We start from the raw sequence: 25,538 nt of genomic DNA, 5'->3' as shown, positions 1-25,538 counted from the left end.
ATTCCAACACTGCTATATGCAGCAATCCCAGATCTGGACCGAAATCCAATTTTTTCGATAGTCCTCGCGGGAATCCGATTGTCGTCCCCAAGCAAATCCGGAGCTTTTTTTTCTTCTTGCGATTGTTTTTTTTTTTGTCAGAGCTAAATACACAATAGAGTAGAGAGAGAGAGACCGAGCTCCCTCTTCGGTAATCTCGCCAGAGTTTCGCCATCTTCGGCATCATCTTTTACCCCTTCCTATTTCAAGATCCAAATCAGGCTCGTTTCTGCAATTTCACTCTATACAGGCAATATTCTATCCTTCTCTGATATTAATGTTAATATGCCCTTGAAAACTGCATGAAATTAGTTGTTGCACATTAATTGACCTCTTAGAACAAGATCTGTTTGAATTGCTTTATCCAAATGTCCATTTGGGTTCAGCTAGTTTTACCTTATGCGTAGTGGATTTATCAGAATAAGGTGTTAGTAGGTGTGGATGCTAGTTGTATCATTCACTTTTGTCTTTGCTATTTAAGCTGTTTTTTCTGGTCTCTGTTGAGAAAATTCGTTATCTGTTAAAGGAGATAAGATGGGTCAAATATAATTGTTCGAACATGATGGTGCTGTTACTGACATTATGACATAAACAAAACCATGTTTGTCATGCCTTTACCTAGCTTATCCCTTCTAATGCCATTAGATTCTCTTGTGTAAATTCATTTTGGGACCTGTAGCAATCATTGGTTAACGAAGGTAGTGTGATTGGAAGAGGTGAATTGATGTCTGGTTGGAGCCTTGATAAATGGGAGGGCAAATCTTAACATGCTTTGAAGGATTGATATCAGTGTGAGAAAGTACATAGGCTTACATAGCCTCTTTTGTTCCTTTTTTTTTAAATGCAAAACGAATTGTTGTGTACTTGGATATTTGATCTGAAACCAGTCATTTTTGCAATTCTCTTTGTTCTTCTTGGTCTTAAATCAAATAATGTATAAGAATGAAGCTTGTGTTAGCCTTCAATTGTCTTGTTGGTAGCAGTGATTTTGCATGATATTTTTTTGTCCGCCCCTTTCGTGATTGGTATCGAAGGCATTGTTGTTTTATTAGGCATGATCAGAAGACTTTTTAATGCATTGAAACCTCTCATTTTCTCTTCCTACAACAGCATTCTTATTAGCAATACTGCCATTACCTTGCTATGATGAGTGAGCATAATCCTTTGATCTTTAATTAAAATGCCAAAAGCCTTTTGGTTTGATTCGCGGATTATCCCTATCCTTTGATGTTTGTGTTTAGAATTACACCGTCCTTGGTTTTGAGAAATATACTAGAATTTAATAGTTGCATCTAATCAGTTTGCCCATTTGATGAAATTCATAGATTCAAAGCATCACAATAATATGTCTAAATATGAGGGTAGATGTTTCTATTAATTCCTGAGTAAGGTAACATCAATTCTTATGGCTGATTTCATGATGAGGCTACTCGGAGCCCCTCGTCTCTTCTTCTCTCTGTCTTCTCCAGATTTTGGGCCGATCTTTGGGTTTTGTCTTTGATTTCTAGAGCTTCCTCATATTTTTAGGTTTTACATTAATGATTGGGACCGTCACTAGTGCTTGATCTTTCCAGCAGTTTTCGTGAACTTCTTTGTTGGGTTTGGGCTATGACGGAATATATCTTGAGCGAACCCCTTCCCTTCCTGCCTTAGAGTTTTTCGCAGGTTACGGGATTTCGTCCTCTCTTGGGGTCTGTCATAGTGTTTAGGAGTCTGTCCTACCCTTATAGAGTTTAGGAGTCTGTCCTACCCCCTTTTAAAGTTTAGGAGTCTGTCCTACCCATTAAAAAGTCTAAAAGTCTGTCTTACCCTCCATAGAGTATAGGAGTCTGTCCAACCTTCATAGAGTTTAGGATTCCGTCCTTCCATCTTTCAGGGTCAGTCTTTGCATGTTCCTAGGCTTCGTAGTTTAGAAAAATTCCGAACTACGGATGCCTTGATCCCTGGTTGAGGGGTGCGTAGGCAGCTCAAGTATGCAGCAGGCATTCTGCGTCCAGTCACCATTTTATAAGTATTTCTCACTATTTTGTAAGTAAATAAACCAAAATTCTTCAAAATAAGCTTGCAAACCTGTAGACACCCCCATTTTGCTAGGCTTTAAAAAGCAAAAGATTCGGTAGTATCATCAATTTTTATATCCGTATTCAGCATTAGATTAGGCATCCATGCATTTTAGGGTAGATTTCATTTCATTATGAGAGTTTTGAAGTTGATTCGCAATCTTGAAGGTCTCTAGGGGGTTCCTTTGGCCTCTGAAAGATGAAAGTTCAAGTTTCCAAGCAAATGAAAAAACCTGCTATTTTTAGAATTTTCAAGGTTTCCCTCATTTTTGCCTATTTTGCACTGCAGGGGTATTTTAGTCATTCCCGATGTGTCTCATTGTCTGAGTCCATTTGAAAATGGTATTTTCTCTTTGAACATCATATAAATGTGATGTCTCATTCCTTGGAATTCGTATAAATACGATATTCCATTGTCCCTGAGTTATCCTTGAGCATCATATGAATATGGTGTCTCGTTTTCTGGAAATCCGTATAAATACGTCATTTCATTCTCCCTGAGTCCATTTGAAAATGGTCTTTTCTCTTTGAACATCATATAAATGTGATGTCTCATTCCTTGGAATTCGTATAAATGCGATATTCCATTGTCCCTGAGTTATCTTTGAGCATCATATGAATATGGTGTCTCGTTTTCTGGAAATCCGTATAAATACGTCATTTCATTCTCCCTGAGTCCATTTGAAAATGATCTTTTCTCTTTGAACATCATATAAATGTGATGTCTCATTCCTTGGAATTCGTATAAATACAATATTCCATTGTCCCTGAGTTATCTTTGAGCATCATATGAATATGGTGTCTCGTTTTCTGGAAATCCGTATAAATACGTCATTTCATTCTCCATGAGTCCATTTGAAAGTGGTCTTTTCTCTTTAAACATCATACGAATATGATGTCTCTTTTCCTTGGAATTCGTATAAATACGATATTCCATTATCTCTAAGTTATCTTTGAGTATCATATGAATATGGTGTCTCATTTTCCTTGGCATTCGTATAAATACGATGTTCCATTATCTCTGAGTTATCTTTGGACATCATATAAATGTGATGTCTCATTTCCGTGGAATTCGTATAAATGCGTTGATTCATTCTCTCCCGGTCCATTCGAAAATGGTCTCTTACTCTCTTGAGCACCGTACAAATACAATATCTCATTCTTTCTTAGTCTATTAAAAAATAGTCTCTTATTCTTCTTTGGGATCCATAAAAATATGGTTGTTCATTCTTTGGGGAACCATACAAAGTCGGTGTCTCATTCTGATATCTCATTCCTTGTGGGCCTGTACAAATACGAGGCCTCATTCTTGTTGAATCCATTCGAAATGATATCTAGTGTCTTTTGAATCCATATAAATATGTTTGAGCTCATTCAAAAATGATACTTCGTTTTCATTAAAAATCTTTCGAAAGTCATCCATTATTCTCTCTAAGACCATTTGGGAATGGCGTCTCATTTCCTCGGAAACCGTTCAAAAACGGTATTCCTTTTTTCCTCCGAAAATCCGTTTGAAAATGGTATCCCATTCCTTCATTGCCCGTTCGAAAACGGCGCCGCATCATAATCATCTTTTGTTCTGGATTGCAAGATTTTTGCACCCAGAATAAATCCGATTCTCTGTTATTCTAAACTGCCATCTCATGGTGTTTAGAGTAAATGATTTTGATATATGTTCAAATTCTAGGATTTCATCTAGGGTCTTGCATTATGTTAGGTTGCATTGTGTCTAGAGAGTCCTTTGTCGATCAAAGCTACGCAAAATGGCACTGTCACTTTTGCTTTGGTGTTCGATGACTATGTCATCTCTACCAAAGAGGGGCATCTGTAGACACCCCCATTTTGCTAGGCTTTAAAAAGCAAAAGATTCGGTAGTATCATCAATTTTTATATCCGTATTCAGCATTAGATTAGGCATCCGTGCATTTTAGGATAGATTTCATTTCATTATGAGAGTTTTGAAGTTGATTCGCAATCCTGAAGGTCTCTAGGGGGTTCCTTTGGCCTCTGAAAGATGAAAATTCAAGTTTCCAAGCAAATAAAAAAACCTGCAATTTTTAGAATTTTCAGGGTTTCCCTCATTTTTGCCTATTTTGCACTGCAGGGGTATTTTGGTCATTCCCGATGTGTCTCGTTTGACCCCCAAGTTATATTTGAGAAATCTTGAGTGATTTTACAAATTTTGAAAAAGCTGCTATTTTTAGAAACTCATGGGGCTTCCACATCTTCACAATCTTATGGATATTTCAATTATTTCTCATATGTCCAAAACCATCTCGAGGGTACGGCTCATGTATTATGAGTAATTTCGTAAGCTTTGGGAAACCTGCTAAATTTAGATCTCTCAAGATTTTCTCTTAGTCTTGCACTTCGGGGGTATTTTAGACATTTCCAAACATATCATATTTGGTCCCTAAGTTGTGTCTAACAAATCTTGAGTCCGTTCATAAATTTTTGAAAATCTGCTATTTTTAGAATTTCTCTGGGTTTTTCCTAGTTTCGCCAAAATTCTAGCACCTTGGGGTAATTTGGTCTTTTCCTGTGTAATTCTTTTGATCCCCGAAATATGTCTGAGAGATTATGAATGATTTCCTGAATTTTGAAAAACCTGCTAAATTTAGAATTTCTCAGGAATTTCGCTTAATTTGGAAATTTCAAGTGTTGAGGGCATTTTGGGTATTTTCAGGGGATACCAAATGATTCTGTTTAATATTGCTCACCGAAAGGACCCAATTTTAAAAGTTTCCATTTTTGAAGTTTGACCAGAAAGACTTTCCATTTTTAATTTTTCCCTTTAGGGGTGAACCAATCTGAGGGTATTTTGGTCACATTTGGATGTCTAACAGTCAAGTAGGGGCATTTTGGTCCGAAAAGTTATTCCCAAAAAAGATGGTCCGATCATGTGTGAGGGATGCACCATAAATGTCAAATGGGTTGGGTCCATATATAGAATGTTGAATTTAGAAAGATTTAATTAATTTTTTACGAAAAAACCCGAAACCCGTGTGAAATGGCCCATTAGGCTAAAGCCCGCAAAGATGGAGCTCATGTGGGTTCACCCATATGGGTCAACCACCATGGTGGGCGGCCCACATTGTTGACCCACATGAGTTGAGCACCCACCTTGATGATGTCACAATGGTGACATCATATTTGTTAAAAGAAAAATAAAAAGAATAAAAAATGAAAAGAAGGAAAGAATGAAAAGATGAATGATTGCTTAAAAAGGTTTTCTTCCAAAGAAGCAATGTGGAATGAGAATACATGTCTTGATTGACAAGAAATTAAGATTGGAATCAAATCCAATCTGGAAACAAGAAAGAAAGAAAGCAAGAGGGGAAAATTGGAAACAAGCCAAAAAGTGAGCTCTCACATTGGAAATTGTTATTTCTCTCTTAACCCTAACTTTTTTTATATAAAAATCAAAGCAAATAATCCAGAAAAGGGGGAAAAATCCAAATTCGTCCATTTTCTCTCTCCTCCTAAGAAATTTTTTTTTCTTTTCTCCCTTGAAGTGTGATCTCTCTCTAAGTGTTCTTCAAAAAAGGAATTCTTGAATTCCTTCTTCTTCTCCAAGGCATCATACAATCAAGAATTATTGGAGGGTTCTTTGGGTCTTCTTCATCATAAAAAAGGGTGCGACAAAGCGTATACCTGGGATCTACGCACCCTAAAGACAATGAGCGCGATCAACGTGGTGGAAATAAAAAAAAAGCAAAGAAAGAAAGGGAAGAAAGGACGCAGGATTGAGCGTCGGCGAGATTTTTCGGAATTTTCGGCTTTTGGATTCGGCGAGGATCTCCATCACAGGTAGGTGCACTATTCTCAGATTTTTCCAGGATTATTTGGTATTCTTTATATATTTTTGCATGGTTTTTAGCATTTAATTCGATATTATATGTGTGTGCTCAAAATCATGATCTACATGAGTGTTTCAATTCCGATTCGTCTCGAAATTTAATACACTGATCTATTTAAATAGACTAAAATAACCATTAGATCGGATCGGACATTAAATCAAAGGATTTTGAAAATTTGAGTGAAGAGTGGAATTTCATTTAAAATAATGGCTGAGAAATTACAAAAGTTGAAAAAATAGCTATCTCAGGATGATTTGTTTTGTGGAATTTCAAATTTTTCTTGTGTTCATCACATCAGAACAAGGTTAAAGGCCATTTTCCGGAGTTGTAATTTTCTCGAAAATCGTGTTTTAAAAATAGAAAACTCTTCAAAAATATATTTTTGACGAAGAAAAATAAAATATATACTAAACAGATTCCAAAATTAATGAAATTTCCTGAAAAAAACAATATGATACTGATACACTCTACCATGAAGTTTTGAGAATTTTTGGATTTTGTTTGATATATTATTTAATGTTTTCTTTGAAAATTATCAGATTTTGTGAGACTTTTACAGACATCAGATCACAATTAAAATTCCCAAAATTTTTACAGTAGTCTTATATTTTATATTTCTTGCTGCTGTAAAATTTTCAAGTGATTTGGATATTTTTGCCTAAGGGTTGCAGTGTAAATCCATAATCTGGTCTTAAAATTGAAAAATCCGAAATTGGTAGTAAGTAGTTTGTAAAATTCATGAAAATATCACAGCATGCTATGTTTACCCATATCTTATTTCTGTAGAAATTTCAATAAATTTAGATTTCTATTTCTAGTAGTTTCTGTGTTATTTTAACAATTTGGTCATATTATTGTTAAATCAAAATTAAATAGGAACTTAATGTAAAAATCTGCAAAGCTTTTCCACTAAGCTACATACATTCCCATCTTGCTGCTGTAGAAATTTCAATCCATTTCGAATTCGTTTGCAATAAATTCACTTGTAAAATCACTCATGCGGTTTAAAATTGATAAAATCCACTCAAAATTAAAATTAATTAAAAATCATTATCAAAATTTCTAAAGAACCTTAAATTTTTGTTACATATTAATTCTTTAATCCATTGAAACAGAAATCATAGGATCTTAAGATTTCCCTGGTAAAATGGCCAGTGCATCCATAATCGTATCCCAATTGCAACCGATCTTTGACAATTTGAATATTTAAGCTATAGCATGTTATTGGCTCCGAGGTTACTGTCCACGAAAATCCTGAGATATGCCAGGCAAAAAGGTGCTATAACCTAAGTATTAAATTACACAAGGAAAGAGCGCACGATTCCCTTCCTTGGATGCCATTCGAGGCCGAAATTGGAGAACCCTAGAACCTTTGGTATTCCTTAAATGTCCAGAAACCGAAAATCCTTGAAATCTGAAATTAATTAACTTCAAGAACTTGAATCAATTTATCTCATGTCTTTCGGAACCATTGGATTATGGTTTCCGATATAAGAACCATTAGAGCCCAACTTAGGAACACTTATGTCAGGTCGTGTCCTAGGTCTTAGGGAGTCTTAGGTTTTAGGGAGTCCTAGAGTTAGGAGTCCAGCCTCATCACGGACGTTTGCTATGGATAGCAACCGTGCCATAGGTCTAGTTACACTAGTCACCCAAATTTTCCCTAGGACAAGCCTAGTTACCTAGGATGTAGGTTAACCTGCATTAGTCTAAGGGACAACTTGCACTTAGATAGGATCATATAGCATCTTAGATGAAATCCTAGGATAATAAAATCTTCAACTTGAATTAAATAACTTCTCTTAAAACTGTTGAAACAGTCAATCCAGTCTAGATCGGTGTCTTAGTTGAGTTAGGCATAAGTAGCTTAGCTTAGGTGCACCGAACTACGTCGACTCTGATCCCAGTGAGGCTTGGGTACGTAGGCAGCTTGGATGTCTGATGGCATACCAATCACGAGTCGGCTCCACAACAAATTGTGGGGTTTTTTATATTAATTTTCTTGTAAATTCTTAATTAAATCATTTAGGACCTTCCATGAAATTAGAATTTTAGGAGAACTTTCACTTAGATTGAATTCAAACAAATTAAGAAATCAAGATACACATTTAGGATCTTCATTGAAATTAGATCATAGGATGCATGTCACGTAGTTAGCACACTAACATAGAGTTAAATGAGCCATTTAAAAGAAATTCAAAAGAGTTAACTTTTGGAATTGAAGACCGATTATCGGGCAGGAATGGTGCATGTGGTGGATAACTCCCCATACCTTCCATTCTTGTAACCAGGTAACGAGTCTAGATTTCTGGTTAATTATGGGTCATAGATCCCACATCTAGGTGGCGACTCTGTCACTCTCTTTTGTGTGGAATTCGGATTGCTTTAGTGATCCCAAGTTCATATAAAAGATGAATTAAAATCAATAATAAAAGAGCACACGGCAATCGCGTGGATACGAGAGACCAAGAGAGAGCATGGCGGCTCGCGCCCCACCCCTCTCGCTGGATCGGGGTCCCACAAAACCCTTTTCAAAAGGTGTCCTTAGAGTTAGGAGTCTGTCCTGATTTTGTGTTAATATGCTGTGTCTTGTCGCGTGAGTGTCCCTAGAGTTGGGAGGCCTCGAGTCGTGGTCGGTTAGATACTTAGTTGAGCCGATGGCTAGACTAGGATGCACTTAGTTAGCCCATGGTTTTTCTTAGGACACATAGCCTAGTCACGCATAGGGTGTAGGGTCCACGTGCATTAGTTTAAGGCTAAAAGCTTGTAATAGTTAGGGCACATAGGGAGTCTTAAAAATCACAAGTCACTTGAATTTAAGCAATCACACACTAAGCTTTAAAAACTAGTCGAGTCTAGTTGATAGAGTTTAGGATAGCGGTCCTAGAGGGTTAGGCATCGTAGTTTAGCATAGGTCGCCGAACTATGTTGACTCTGATTCTTCCTGAGGCCGGGATACGTAGAGCAGCCAGGATGGATGGCCATCTTGGTCCGAGTCAAGTATCACCTTAGAGTTTAGGGTTTGTCGTGTCGAGTCATGGGTTGTGCTGTATGTTTTGTTGTGTTTTCTTACTTTCATGTACATACCCTATACCTTTAGTTTTAGCATGCATGTGTTTGCCCATCAGAACTTAGATACCAATTAGGCATGACACTCATAACCTAGCTATTCTTAGGTGGCATATCTTTCATTTTTTTTTGTTCTTATTATTCATCTCCGAGACATGCATGATTAGATAGACGTTATCTCGTGGATATTTGTTCCCATTTCGCATGATTTTTGCCCAAAGCTCTTCAAGGTTAATAATAAATGGCATAAGAGGCCAGGTGCTTGCACTTGGGCGAATTGGGGGCGCCTAACCCCTTCCCCATTCGTCATCAGGCACGAACCTTTTGTATCTCTGGTTATCCGTTGCGACAGAGCATAGTATGGGATCCAGGGCCTACTTCCTTGGATCCGGGTATATCACGAACCTCTTTCTTTGTTTAAGGTATGTCTCAAATCCGGGTTAGTCCCCGAATCGGGAGGTATCTCACTTTTCATCGCCACTCATGCTGTGAGCGCACTCTTTCGAGAGTTCCTTGGTGGAGCTCTTCACATTGTGGATGATCTAGAGACTTTCTGGGGGCTCGTCCCCCGCCTCTCTCTCGGATCGGGGTCCACAACAATAAATTCAGTCACGACTGGTGATCCGTGGCTAGAAACGGCGATCGGAAAGCATGGTTGTGATTGCGGGACCTGAAGAACCTTTCCAAACAACGACGAGAAGATCACTCTGATACCATGTGAAACTATCAATTACTCCAAATGCTTTAGCGTTGGTGTTATTTGCTTGTTAATACTTCAATATAAAGGAATTGTTGGGTTTATAACCTAGCAATTGCTTTGATATCATGTGAAAGAACCAATTACTCCAAAAGCTTAAGCTGTTAGGGTTGGTGCTATTTAATTATAATACTTCAAAAATTGCCACTTGTAACTAGGTTCGGTTCCAATAAATAAATAAAAACCTACTAGAAACCCCCTAAATCAAAACGTACCTACAAGAATCATCCGAAATTTTCTTAATTTTCAAGATTATGTTTATGTGCCTAAAATAGCTTTTGGATTTTTCTTTTACCCATTTTACCCAACATAATAATGTATATTCCCTAAAATCTTTCCATCCATCAATATAGGCATCGGTAGAACAGTGAAAATCTCTCTCTCTCTCTCTCTCTCTCTCTCTCTCTCTTAAACAAGGATGCATACACAATTGATGTATTTTAGTTGTGGCTCATTAAATGAATGGTTGAGATAATCTTAGCAAGTGGACTCTGTTGGGTATATAGTATACCACAACTGTATGTTCTAATATAAGCCCAATTGGATAGTGGACCGGTGTAGTGGGCCTACATGGGCTAGAGCCCATTAACCTGTTATAAACCTAGCATATCACTATATATGCTTGCTGGAGGCAGCAGTCTAGGTATTCCAAACTTGATACCTAGGGTGTAATGCTTTAAGCAATCCTTGCTTAAACCTCTCAACCCTAACAGACCCTACCATATTAACCTGATGGATTTATTTTGAAAAAATCAGCATAAGTTACAAAGTCATTATCAACCTGACATTAAATAAAAAAAAGAAATTTCAAATAGATTATTCATCTAAATAGGTGCTATACAAGTTGCCTTGTTATTCATAGTTGCCTTGTTATGCCTTGTTAAATGCATACATAAGAGAGAGAGAGAGAGAGAGAGAGAGAGAGAGAGAGAGAGAGAGAGAGTAGGGGTATGCATTATTCGGTAATAACCGAATAGCCGAACCGAACCAAATTATTTTGATCGGTTCGGTTCGGTTTCTTCCCATTTTGGTTCGGTTTCGGTTTTGGAAAATAATATAATTCGGTTTTCGGTTTCGGTTACGGTTAGTAAGGGAATTAATACGGTTTAACCGAACTAACCGAATTATCATTTAAGTCATTAACTTTGTTAGTTTTTAAAGGGAAATGATGACCCCCTTTTTTTACCCGGGATAGCCCGCACACTCAATACTCATTCATTGACTCACATATGGGGTTGTGCCGAGGAAAAAAAGAGTGAAATTTTAACTTTGTTAGTTTTTAAAGGGAAATGATGACCCCTTTTTTACCAGGACCTGCTGTTGGATCAAAATATGGAGGGCCTCCAATAGCGGCTCACTTTTTGAGGATGGGGTTCAAGTTTTCCCACGGCCCTTCGTCGTATAAAAACTCTTCAAATTGTATATATTTGAGGAGCTGCTGTTTGAAGGCTTGTGTATATAAATTGTGTATATTTTAGGTACACTAGTGAGACCATATAGACATTGTGTGCAACTGTGCCTAATTCGGTTATAACCGAAGTAACCGATTAACCGAAAGTTTATTTCGGTTCGGTTACTTTTGGTCCGGGGAAAAATCGGTTTCGGTTTCAGTTAGTGATTTTAACTAACTGAAATTATTTCGGTTAGTAAAATAAGGGCAATTCGGTTTGGTTATAACCGAATAAGCAGCCCTGAGAGAGAGAGAGAGAGAGAGAGAGAGAGAGAGAGAGAGAGAGAGAGAGGAGAGAGAGATTTTGCTTCTTCTTTTTTGATTAGTAAGTGGGGTTAGGCAGACCCCAAGACCAGAAAATAGAGATGAAAAGATATTAAAATCTATAATAGAGGGTTCCTTCATCATCCTCTTTGACATAGTCATTTAGAGGATGAGGGAGGGACACCCCTTGAATACAAGAACCTTTTATAGGGCAGTCAGCTTTTGAAAGAAAATCTGCAGGTCGATTTGCTTTCTTCCAGATGTGGGTCACCCTCTAAGAATCGAATTTAGAGAGAGTGTTTTTTAGATGAGCTAATGATGGTCTTCTCTTCTACGGGCATGGGAATGAGCCTTTGATTACATTCACTGCCAAAAGAGAGTCTGACTCAATCCAATGATGATCAATATTAAGGGAGGAGGCCAGGGAGGCTCCATGACAAATCGCTTCAAGCTCCAATTCCTGGATGGTCATTTGAATCTTGTCCTGAGAATACATGGCTAGAACTGAACTATCAGAGGTACGCAAAAGACCCCAATGGAAGCTGATGAGCTCGCCAAAGATGCATCACAATTCAGCTTGACACATCCAGGTTCTGGGTGGACCCATTTACAGCTTTTGGAGGGTTTCTGGGACCTGAACAGGGGCAAATCAAAGGCCTTTCAAAATGCCAGATCTCTGCTACTATTTTGGTTATCTAATAATCTAAGGAAGATACATCTGCTTCTGATAGTGTGGATGATATTACTCAGGATCACTTTCTTGTGTAAATTATCTGCTCCATGTATCCTGTTGTTTCTTTCCAGCCAAATGAGATAGACTGAGGAAGTAAATGCTATACGGATAGCGGTGGGCAGTTGATTAGAACCAAGAAAAGTAGTCTCATCCATTCCTCTTCCCGCAGTAGCTTCCTTTTTGGTTTCCTTCTAATATTGAATCGCCATATCACAGATCTCTGGATCCAGGCCGAATACGAACACTGGAAAAATAAATGATCTATACTTTCAGATTCACCTGAGCACAATGGACATCTGGTATCCTATTTTGCCCAAGGAAGGTTAGCCTGTCCCTAGTGCTTAGTTTTTGGTGAAGGGCTAACCAAGCCGTGAACCTCATTTTGGGGATGTGTCCTTTAAACCAGATTTTGCTTTTGTTGATCAAGAGATAGATTTTAGGGATTTCTGCATTATCTATAACTAATAACTGAGCCTAACATAATGAAGGGTAAAACGTGTAAAAGAAAAAATTAAAATCTATTTAAGGCACAAGAATATACTATTGGTTAACTAAGAAAAGTTTGATTGGATTCTAGTAGATACATTTTAGTCTAGGGGTTTGCTGGGTTGAGACGAAAACCGTAAGGCCTTGTCAAATCTGGCCGCTCGGCTCAGCTCAGCTCGGCTCAACCAAGATCCATATGGAAGGATCTCTTTCGCGAGAGAGATATTATATGATGTAAGCCCTTATAGTCCCTTATTTTTTTTAAAGTATTATACGGACCACATGATAGGATGATCCAAACCGTCAATAAGATGGAACGCAATGTAAATAGGTTATTCCCCAGACAACATTTCCATTGGATAATCCCAACCCTCCGATCTATAAAGAATTGCATATTATAGAAACCTCTATAGATCGGAGGGCTAGGATCATCCTATGGAAATGATTTTTAGCGAACAACCTATTTGCATTGTGTTCTGTCTTCTGGACGGTTTGGATCATTCAATGATCTGTTCCGTACCTAGGTAGGGTTTTCCATGATTTTAAGCCATTTTTGAACTAGTTTGAGTTTCATTTCACGATTGGAAGCCTTCGTGAAACAGCATATAGTGATTTCATGTATTTTTTGCATTTTTCTTGGAACTGATTTGAAGTACTTAGTGGTTGACATCCAACAGTTTTGAATCTATAAACATTGAAGGCTTTCAGGGTAAGTCTGAAAAGACCTTGAGTGGTACCATGTGTCATCAAGGAAGACACATGATTCTATGGTTCCATTATTTGCTCTAAAACCATTCATTACTTACATATGAAGGTTCTAGAAAACCAATTAGTAATTGCTTAAGGATTTTGACAAAACCATTTGTCCTAATCCCGGCTTGCACAAGATTGTAATTCTCTTATTCTATTAATACACTGACAGGGGTCCGGCCAAACCCCACCTTACCCACCAAAAAACATTCGTCTTAATCTGTCTTGTATCGCTCATTGCACGTGCGTATGTTGCTTGATTTTTTTTCAATATTAAATACATTAGACAGAAAGAGAAGTGGTAAGTGAGCGACTAGATTGGCATGTGTGTCTAGGAAGAAGCGACACTTAGGACAAAAGACCAGAAAATACTAATTTCACCACTAATGGTTCGCAAAACTTTAATAAAAGTTAAAAGAAGGTTTTTTGGACAATGCAGCAAGAAGAGACTTGCAGACATGGTGACCCAATATGGTCAATCTTATGAGAAAAAGTATGCATCGAGTTTCTTTTTTGCAAGAAAAGAGAACACAAAAAAGAATGTCAAAAGTGTTAGGAGTGCAAGGGAAAGAAAGGTAGAAATTGAATCTTTGTTTTCCACATTTTAATAGATGCTCCCAAAATCAGATGGTGTATAGATACTTGTTCAACTATTCAATTTTCAACTCCACGCAGAGATTTCTTACATGTTAGAGACTCAAGAGAGGGAAGTAGACCATTAATGCTCAAGAAAAGGGGAACGTATTTATGTGGAGACAGGAACGGCCTCAAACTCATCAAATCGAATTCAGCTTCAAACAAAATGACTAAAGTAATTTATTTCATTAGTAAATTGTCAAATCAATGGCTAGTAATATTAGTTGGATCATTTTTGTTAGTGCAAACAGACCACCTTTCAACGGCTGGACTCTCATATTGGCTGCATCAAGAGACCCCGGTTAGCATTGGTTACATCCAGCCACAGGTGACGCCTTTATTAGTGATGTCATGTGTTTTAAAAGTTAACACTCAAATAAGGGTAATTTTATCACTTTTATCAATCAATTTTTAGTAATTGATATTTGCACTACCATGTTTTGATAGTTGGACGAACTTAACTTATCTTTTCCTTTTTAATTGGCTGCTGAGCGCTTTTTGGAAACTGCAATTGCTTTTGAAAGCTGATTAAATAATATAAGACAAGGTGAGTTCATCTCATTATCAAAAGATTGTAGTGGCAATTTTTTATTGCCAAAATTGAACCACATTTTTATAAGTCTTTCCCTTCATTGTTTGAGAGAAACAAAACCCAAATTCAACCAATTGTTGCATCTAATTATTCACGCACAAAATTTATTATTAGTTTGCTCCGGGCAATAAATTACCATACCTTTTGAGTTTGTTAAAGATCAATAGTGAATAAACCAACTGGCATGAATGAACCATACTACAAAAATCACATATAATACAAAACTGTTCTGATAAGGACCTTCAAATGGATGACTAGAAATAAAACTTGTCAATGATTCACATTAAATGGATAGAAGTCTTCTAAAAATAATATGCTTTTAAAGAGAAATCTTCAGTAGGTAGTAGGTCCCACCTTTGAATGATTCAAACTGTTAATTTGAGAGACCTTGCCTTGTATCTCCCATGGTCTGAAAACCACGCCAATCATGTAAGCATGACATCAAATTGTATGTATTTTTTGTTATTGAATATGAACAAGATAATTTGTTCGGATGCGTTGGGGATGGATAAGTCTAAAATTCAAGTCCATCTAATTCACACACCATCATCATCACTCCACTGTTTCAGTCAGTGGGGAGAACAAAAAAGATATTTGTTGGGACATGATATATTCGCCCTCTTTTCTTCCCCAGGCCACCCCTTTCTAGTATATTAAATTATTAATGGTTACTCTTTTCACACTACAACTCTACAAGGGGTGGCTTTGGAAAAAGGGGGCGAATATATCATGCCCCTAAGACGTCATATTTTATTTTTAATAAGAGGCCCTTGTTAACAAGACAGATTGAGGTGGCAGGTTCGATGCCGGCTTACCTACCCCAGACAAAGATTGCTTACTTCTTTGAAATTTTAGTTTACCGAATAAACTTAAATTAATACTAACCTAAACAAAAAAAATGAAGCTAAATCCACTTTAACTATAATGAAGGCGAACCCTACCAAAGAGTTCTTCATGGTTTATAACCTCCCTAAAAAAAACGGTTGACCACTGTATTGTCATATGTATGGAGAGCCCAAAAGAGAAAAAATTCCATATTGAATTAGTCAGGCATCATTTTAATCCAAAAATTGTAGGTAACATGGAATAAGATCCTTCAGGATACATGTTTGTTTGTGCTGGTTTTGACCCGTGTGAGCAGATATTTCTTATGGGTGCGATTTGAGATCGGGTCGGGTTGAGCTTTTGCGAAAAATGAATTGGAATCAACCGGAACCCGACCCAATTTTAAAAGCTCAACTAAAATTCTGAAAAAACCGAGTTGCACTCATAATTTTTAAACATCGAACATGGAATAATTTAGTCTCGTCACAGCCGCAAAAAACTGCAATGCAAACCCACACAAGTTATCTACATGCCATTCTTATCATTCAAAAAAAAAAACATGCCATTCATAGACTGACTCAATAAAACAAGCTGAAAACAAGCTGGCCAGGTTCGACAAAGAAACTAATACAGCAATGTGGTGGCTGTGTCGAATGTACATTGACCTTTCAAAATTCTATGATGAGAGACAATATTTCCAGAAGAAATAGGAATTTGTTCAATTCTAATACAAGAACGAAAAAAAATTACCAAGAGCAAATTGAAAGAAATCTTAAACCAATGTCAACATCGACTTGAACTTAACCATGCCCACTTCAAGCTGAAAATTTGAACTGATTTGCTTAACCATGACTGCTTGCGCCGAGTTCCATTCACAAGAAAGAAGTACCAGTGTCGGGTTCGATGAAGAATACTTATTTTCTTTCACTATTAATGCCAGAAAGGACTGAGTGAAACAGGATAATAGGTATAGGTATCCAGTTAAGCATACCTTATTGGGGTTTGGGACGAGAGCTTGAGAAAACGGGATAATAGGTATCCAGTTCAAGTTGCTCCAGGATTTGTCGTGTGGTCCAAAGATATGACGAGTGACCTTCGATGAGTTCTGTTACATCAACCTGGAAAGGAAAAGGAAAGAAAATCCGTTTGATATGAAGAACATCAACAAACTGAATATCTCTAAGCATTTACTTACATTCTCAATCCCAGGAACATCAACAGGTTGAATTCCAGCTAATCCTTGGGTAAGTAGGCTGCAAAAGAGAAACTGTTAAACATCAATAGAACATGCAGGCGCAATATTTCTTCCCTTTGATCACATACCTTGCACGAAAAGCAACAGCAAGTGTCCAATCACTTGTAGAATAGGCGTTCACGAATCTCCCAGCCACCATCTGCAAAAAGAACCAAGTATAACAGATCTTCTGAGACACATTGAAAATCGTGACCCGATTTTATAAATTATTGACAAAGTTAATAGATCTAATATCGAACGATGTGTTGGTGATCAAGGAGTCATTTCCTGGGCTTTGATGTAGGACTTCTATGGAAGGTCGGAGTCAAAATATGGATGGGAAAGGATTGGATGATTAGAGATGAGCTAGATGGAATCTCTCGATTCGGGGACAAGCCCAGATTCGAGACGTACCTTAAACAAAGAAGAGTCGTCATCCAAGGAAGTTGGCCCTGGATCCCATACTATGCTCCGTTGCAATGGATAACCAGAGATACAAAAGGTTCGTGCCTGGTTACGAATTTGGAAGGTCCGAAGAGCAACTCATCTGCCCAAGTGCAAGCACCTGGTCTCTTACGTCATTTATTTATTAATTTTGAAGAGTTTTAGGCGAAAATCAAGTGAAATGAGAACATATATATCTCCGATAAGACGTCTATCTAGCATGCATGTCTCGAAGATGAATAATAAGCACACACAAAATAAATGAAATAAATGTCACCTAAGAATAACTAGGTTATGAGTGTCATACCTAATTGGTGTCTAAGTTCTGATAGACAAACACATGCATGCTACAGCTAAAGGTATAAGGTCTGTACAGGATGAGAAATCTAAAACTAGCAGTTAATCGTGAAATGAATTAAGAATACAGTAAACGAAATAAAGAATAAACAATAAAATAAAACCTAGGGCGAACACATAGCGCCTATCTACATTAAGACGAACACATAGCGCCTACTATAATATAAAAACCTAACACATCCCATCTAGAAAGCAGTAAATGACAAATATGATAAACAGTAATGAAATAAAAACTTAGGTTGAACACAGCGCCTATCTACATTAGGGCGAATACATAGCGCCTAATATAATATAAAATCCTAACACATCCCATCTAGAAAGCAGTAAATGATAGATATGATAAGCAGTAATGAAATAAAAACATGAGGGCGAACACATAGCGCTTAATATAATATAAAAACCTGACACATCCCATATAGAAAGCAGTAAATGGTAGATATGATAAGCAATAAAACAATAAAGCCCTACAGCTAACTGATAATCAAAGCAGTTAAGTGCTACAGCTAAGCATGTAAGTAAAACGAATAAGCAAATAAATGCTACAGCTAAGCATTTAAGTAAAACAAGTAATAAACACACACTATCGTGATCCTATGCAAAAATCATCATCAATGTACACACACAAACCCTAAAGTACTAACAACAAACCCTAAGACTCTAAAGAAGCCTACGTATCCCGGCCTCTTACAGGAATCAAGGCGACGTAGTTCTTCGCACATATTCTAAACTATGATGCCTACGACATCTAGACCTCTATCCTAGACTCTACCTAAAAGACTGGACTAGTTATTAAAGCTTCTTGTGCGATTATTTATATTTCAGTGGATTGTGGATTTTAGTACACGCTATATGCCCTAACTAGATGCAAGTTAACCTAGTCTAATGCAGGTAAGCCCTACATCCTATGTATAACTAGGCTGTGTCCCTAAGGAAAACAATGGGTTCACTAACGCATCATAGTCCAATCATCAGTTGGCGAAAAGTATCGCCAACTGACCGGACAGAGGGGTAACCTACTCCTAGCTAGGACAGACTCCTAACTCTAGAACAAACACAATCAGGACAGACTCCTAACTCTAAGACACCCAAAACATCTAGGACAAACTCCTAACTCTAGGGGAAGATCTTTTCGAAAACAGTTTTCAAGATTTGTTTGAAAGCTTTTTGTGTTTTTCAACTAGGACAAACTCCTAACTCTAGGGGAAAATCTTTTCGAAAACAGTTTGCAAGATTTGTTTGAAAGCTTTTTGTGTTTTTCAAAAGGTTTGAAATGATTTGAACATGTTTATTTTGAAAAGTTTGACTGAACTTAGGATAAGAATCACAAACTGCCTACATATCCTGTGGAAAGGGATCAAGCCAACGTAGTTCGGAAACATAGCTTCCTAGCTACTCCTAATGACTCAAGACTTTTGAGATGATCTGAAGTTTTCCAAGTGTTTTTGTTGTTTTGAAATGTTTCAATGTTTTTGAATTTTTAAAGGATTCTCCCTTCTAGCCAAAGGGGAAACAAAGAGACAATTAGAAGGAGAAGAACACTCCTGCGATCCATAGCCTGGAGAAGTGTCAGATGAAAAGACAGAACCCTTTTAACCTAAGGGTTGTCCTAAACAAGCAAATCGGTGTCTCAAATAGATGATAGAATGGAAGGAATCCCAAGAAGGTGTGAAAACCTAAGAAGACTGAGTTAGACCCTAAGAGAAGAGAGAAGAACTAAATCAGAAATGAAGTCTTGAACTGCTCATCTCTGAAAGAAAGTACAGATGAGACAAAGCCTGTGCCTCAAATGAAAAGGGCCATTAGGATCAATAAGACATAGCCTGTCTCATAAAAGAGAAGAATCGACAAGAGAATGAAACTGAGCGAGTCCTAAAAGAGAGGACAACTATGACCAATGAGACAAAGCCTGTCTCCTATAGGAAGAACAACTAACTCTAGTGAGACAAAGCATGTTTCCTATGAGGGTTCCAAGTAACCTTATCATTGCCCATGCAATGATGGAAGGATTACGCAACTAATGGACCGAGTTGGTCTTCAACTAATAAGGAGTACAACTCGTGAGACTTTGATAGTCTCCTAAAAGGTTGACTCCCCCTAATGAGATAAAGTTTGTCTCCTATGAGGATATGACCCTTCTACTGAGACATAGCTCGTCTTCTACATGGGCTTTAGATAACTCTTTCATTTTATCACTCTTGCGATGAATAGGCTAATGAATAACAAGGGAAAACATCTAAAAGACTAAATTAGTCTCTATATAAGGGACGAGAGGAGGGAATAGAGGTTGCTATATGGACTAAGCAAGTTCCCTAAAAGATGGGTTCGGACTAACGTCTTCATCGCCCTTGCGATGAATAAGGACAACAGTTAATGCCAAAAAAGTAATATCTAAGAAATTAAACAAATCTTATTAAACATAAGAGGATACATGTATAACACCCAACCTAACTAAGCTATGTCTATAGGCTGCTTACTCTCGGATGTAAGCCCCAAAGAAAACATATTCACAACTACAAACTTATGCTCCCCCAACCTAAATTTATGTCCAAATATGAGCCAGCATAGCATAAGATGAACAAATCCAGGGATTAGAACATTACTTCAAACTGATATGGCTAGAAATATATCAATGTAAATGGAGCGAAAATGGAAGTCCCAAGTTCATTTCCTTAAGAAATTGAGGATGAGTATTCCCAAAGAGAACGAACACATTGCTAAAGTACTCGCTATACGAAGAAAATTGGGACTCAATCTGACAATTTGAGAACAGAATAAACATTTGGATGATATATCTACCATTTCAAAGATGGGAATCATATTGTTAAAAAAAAAAATCAACACAAAATGAACTCATTTTGTTAAATGATCATAACAAGGTAGTCACACATTACCCAACAGTACAAGCTCTCATGGCCAAACCAAAAGATTTATCTTATCTAATATTCTAATCATAACAGACTTTCATTACACAATTGTAGAAATAAAATCACAAAGAGAAGTGCACAGAGAACAAATACCCATCTATTTTGAACTCCTATATACCATGAGGGAACAATTCCAAAGCCATATATTCAAGTCATATAAAGGAGGAATCTCAGTTACTTCGTAAGTATTCAAAATGACTTGAACTTGTATATACCATGGAAAAAAAAAAAAAGAGATCCCCATAACAAACATCCATACACCTAAGAGAGAAGTCTCAATATTTTCAAACACTCCAAAGGATTTGAACTCATTCATGACATGGAATATGTGATATCTCAGCCATGCAAATATAGATAAATGAATTAGACCTCAAAAGTGCATTACAAACGATTACCCTACACATAAGGATGAGGGTAATTCAAAGAGATTATATGTTCAAATGTACAGGACGAGGAATCACAAACACTTCATAAATTTTCTACAAGCCTATATGACAATGACAGGTTAAAAAAAAAAATGAAAGCAACATTTGATCACATCAACTAGAATCATATATATAAGAATTTAATCACAAAGTTTTTAATTTCGAAATATTTTCAACACAATTCTGATGAGCATTCCTACATATTTTGCATAGAATCTCTGAAATTCAACTAACAACAAAGTCCTAAAAAACAATTCCGAGCAGATCACTCGTTTAGTTCAGAAAAACGAGCATCAAGATATTAAAAATCACAGATAGTAAAAAGACTAATCTTCTTGCTCATTATTTACTTTACTGGAAAATGGATCTTTAAAAAAAAAATCAACGTACCTGTTTGAAGAGAATGAACAATTCAAGCTTGTAGGACTAAAGATTTTAACCTTGAATCTGAACTTGTTCTTTCCTGATTCGCCGGACGGAAAACCAGAACTTATCCGGATTTTTGCCGGAGTTTGATCGGAATCTTGGGGAAGATGACCAATCGGTTATGGTTTAGGCTCTAGATCTACTTTCTCTCTCTGGTTTTCCCACTCTTTCTTTCTCTAAAGATTAGTAGAAAACCCCTAATTAATTTCTCCTTGCCTCTTTCTATGATTTTCTCTTTACAAATCTCAGGGTTAGAAGTCAGACTGGGAGCCAGATCAAGTGATTAGAGTAGTCAGATTTAAAAAAAAAATGTTTTAGATCTTGGTCATGCTACTCAGATAAAAGCTCAGGTTTGGATCTAGAGCAAGGGTTTCACACAATACATTTTTCCCCCTTTTGAAGCTTTGCTAGGTTTGCCATGGCTGAGAGTGGGACAAGCTTAAAAAAGAAGAAAATCAGCAGAAGAGACGTTCGAAGGTTGCTAATGGCCGACCGGATTTCCGATGAAAAAATGTAGCCGGAGAAGATGAAGGGCGAGGAAAAACCCTAGATTTCTCTGTCTCTCTCTCTCTAATTTCTTAAAAAAAAAATCAGATCCCCAAAACTAATGGTTTAAATTGGTATTTATAGCTTTTATGGGTGTTGATATCGGCACTACCGAATTTGATAAGCGTACGGTTTGCGCAAAAGTTAATAGGCACGCGGTTTTGCGTGTCCTATATGGCCCCTGTTCGGCCCTCTCCAGGATAATCCACCCCCTTCTGCTTACACTGCGTACTTTACTCGCTTTGTCTTATTTGGTAATTTTGCTCGGATCAGGCTGAAATTTTGCAGGGACCTTGGTGAGACCCTAACCTAGCTTAGGGTGCAATTTGGGGTCCTATCTCATTAATTTGATGGGGTTTTGCACAAATATGGAGGTTTAGGGCACGGTCAAAATGGGGTGTCTACGCCAGGGTTGTCTCTTTCCTCTTTTGTTTGTCTTTATGGATCCCGTTATTGAGAATCCATCCTCCGGTGTGACCCATGAGGTCCGTGCGACACCCTCTTCAGTACGTACTTCAACCTCGAGTTCTAGTCCCCACCTGGATCAAATATGTAGACCATCCACTGAAGTAGTATGAGTCGTAATCCGTCGAACTCAAGAATGCCATACAACGCTCGTGATGTCTGTGAAAGTGGTATGGAATGCGAGCGTAGTGATAGAGAAGACATTATCCATGAAGAACGATAAAGAAATGAACCACTCCTGACAAGTAATGTGGCGGAGAAAATGGTGAGGCTGAGCGCAAGCTGCGCTACCTTCTCGATATCACTCGCTCTATGCTTTTTCAAATGCGAGTTCCTAAGTCTTATTGGAGTGATGCCGTATTCACTGCCTGTTTCTTAGCTAACCGTCTTCCATCCTCCGTTCAGGATGGCTCTATCCCTTTTTTCTTTCTTCATCTTACGGATGAGCCCTTTCCTCTGAATCTGCGAGTGTTCGGATGTGTTTGTTTTGTCCATAATCTATCTCCAAATGCTGATAAGTTGGATCCTAAGGCGGATAAATGTGTTTTTCTAGGATACTCTAGTACCCAGAAAGGCTATCGTTGTTATAGCCCACCGTTGAGATGCATGTTTGTTGCAGCCGATGTCACTTTCTTTGAGTCGGAGCCGTTCTTTCCACCCTTTCCAGGGGATGCTTCTGTCATTTCAGCACCGCCACTTCCTCTTCCTATCCCTGTTCTTCACAATCCTTGGTGCAAACCGAGAGGGTTCGCGAATGACTACTAGGATTTTAGGAGCTCAATGGGACCAAATCTTCATATCCATACAACCATCCATAACCCATAAACAAATAAAGAAACATTTAATGGTAAATTTCAGCATAAATAAAGCATGAAATGAACTATAAGCAATGGACCATCAATGATAAATACTTCTACTTAAAGCAATTATTGAACATATCAAATAAATGACTCAAAGATAGGATTTTAAGGCTCAAATAACTGACTTTATTCGCTGATTCATTGCTGTTTATAACATAAAAGAAAGATCTACGGCGCAAAAATTTATTAGAAAATGACAAAAGGCTCAAAATATGCTAGTGTAACTTATGGGTAAGGTTCCTATGAGTTTCCAAAGGCAAAAGGGGTCCTAAAAGGGCTGAAATCAAGGAAAAATCTCACCATAAAACCCAGCAGTCCTTTCACTTCGAATCTTGCTAGCAAAGAGACCAAGAGAATGGGGGAGAAGCCCGTGGTCGCATTCCGAAATTCCGGACAGCAGTGTGCCTCCAAGTAAGGGATGGAATGAGTACGAGAAAAGAGAATAAGAGAAGGAAATCAAGAAGAGGAAGGTAACGAGATAAGAATCAAGAAAGTGTGTGAAATACAGGGGGAAATAGAGAGACCAAGAGGGAAGAGAAAGAGAGTGCGAGATAGAGAGAGAAGAGAGATTGCAAATGAGAAAGAGAGAGAAAAGAGGTAGGGAGAATCGAGAAAGAGGGAGAAACGAGAGAGGGGCATGGAGTTACGTAGAGAGAGAAATAGGTTAGAGAGAGAGAGAGAGCTGAGATATGAGAAGATGGAGAATAGAGAGATAGGGTAGAAAGAGGTAGGGATAGAGAGAGACTACCTCGTTTGGAGGGGAGGAAGAATGTCCATGGCATGAGAGGGGAGGTTGCGGCTCCTTTGTTGGGTTTTCACAAACAATTCCAAATCTAGGGGTTTTTCTCTCCCCTTTCTCCCTTATATTAGTTGTGAGGTGTGGTGGGCCCTCTTGTGTTACCAATAGCCTTTTAGTCACTTAAGTGACTTAATTAAATGTGAAAGGACCGCTTCGCCCCCAAGATGCAAAGAGTAAACAAATAAGTGAGGGCAACAACGGAAATAAGCCAATAACAGGTGAATGATGAGTAGTGTGTGTGCATGAGTGGGCCCTAAATTATGTGGACAACCCTCACATCTAGGCTAAAATAAACTATAATAATGTCCAACATAAATAAAAATCAAATGAAGAAAAAGATGATCCAACGGTCGGATCACATCAGATTCTCCCCGGGTGGGAAGAACTCGACTCCGTCGAGTAGACATCAGTAAGGCGCTGGAATAAGTCCTCTCGGAGTCTCCGTAACTCGGCCTCGTCGATCCAGGTGCAATCTGTAAGTGGGCGGCCTCTCCAACGAACAAGGTACCTTCGATGTGACCCATGGCGAGTATTTGTCGTCCGTACATCCATAATATCCTCAATCTGATCCTCTGAAGAAGTGGTCGCTCGAAATGGCAAGGTACTGACATCATCCGGTGCATGCTTTGGCGGGTCTCCATGAAATTGATACAGGTCGGCGGCGTTGAAGACTGGAGAAGTCGCAACATCCTCAGGGAAGTCCAATAGGTAAGCATTAGGACCCAACCTCTTGAGGATCCGATAAGGTCCATACTTCTTCCGCTTCAACTTGCCGTAGGTTCCAACTGGAAATCGCCCTCAACGAAGGTAAGCCATCACCCAATCTCCCACACTGAAAGACTGATCTCTACGATGCTGATCTGCTGCTGCTTAGTACTTCTCAGTGCTCTCACGCAACCGCTCCAACACCTCTTGTTGTACCTCTTTTATGTGCTGAACGAGATCCTCGGCTTCAGCACTGTTACGCCCAAGGTACGGTATGAGGGTACGGTCAAGTAGGTGGGGAATGGGATAACCATAAATAGTCTCAAAGGGGGATCTACCTATGGATCTACTAGTGGAACTGGTATACGCAAATTCTTCTTGAGGTAGAATCAAATCCCATTGATGGGGTCTCTCGCCAGCTAAACATCTTAATAAATTCCCTAGACTGCGATTAAGCACTTATGTTTGCCCATATGTCTGGGGATGGTAAACACTACTGAACTGAAGTTTGGTTCCCATTTTGCTCCATAAAGTTCTCCAGAGAATAGACACATCTGAAAACCTAGCGACACAAATCGACATGAAACAAGACACATCTAAGAACCTCTCAACAATAATAAAGATGAACTCGCATCTCCTTAATGATAGGCAAATTCATGACAATGCTTGGACTTTGAGTTTTTATGGACTGAGTTACACTGGACTAGGTCATACAAATTGTCCTCACATTATCCTCATCACCTACGGGTATTACTATATTAGTTTGAGGTTTGAATGTCCTAGGCGGAAGACAATCTGATGACCTATGATCTTGTTCACCACTTGTATAGTA

The 25,538-nt window shown here is 38.1% G+C and overlaps 1 protein-coding gene across 2 annotated transcripts in view; it reads right to left on the bottom strand.

Moving 5' to 3' along the window:
• Nucleotides 1-16,042: 16,042 nt before the first annotated feature.
• LOC143886382 (transmembrane/coiled-coil protein (DUF726)) overlaps nucleotides 16,043-25,538 on the bottom strand; it is a 58,315-nt gene continuing 48,819 nt past the window's right edge. For both annotated transcript variants that reach the window (XM_077390331.1, XM_077390330.1), the window contains exons 13-15: nucleotides 16,845-16,915; nucleotides 16,717-16,774; nucleotides 16,043-16,639 (exon numbers count right to left, since the gene is read on the bottom strand). In XM_077390331.1, the coding sequence (XP_077246446.1) occupies nucleotides 16,514-16,639; nucleotides 16,717-16,774; nucleotides 16,845-16,915 (255 nt within the window). In that variant the 3' untranslated portion in view covers nucleotides 16,043-16,513. The remainder of the gene's footprint in view (nucleotides 16,640-16,716; nucleotides 16,775-16,844; nucleotides 16,916-25,538) is intronic.

This window comes from Tasmannia lanceolata, unplaced genomic scaffold, assembly GCF_043159265.1.
Source record: "Tasmannia lanceolata isolate RefF3 unplaced genomic scaffold, GAP_Taslan_0.1 ptg000011l, whole genome shotgun sequence".
Lineage (NCBI taxonomy): Eukaryota > Viridiplantae > Streptophyta > Magnoliopsida > Canellales > Winteraceae > Tasmannia > Tasmannia lanceolata.
Note: the sequence above shows the minus strand (reverse complement) of the source record. Positions and strands in the feature narration are given on the sequence as shown.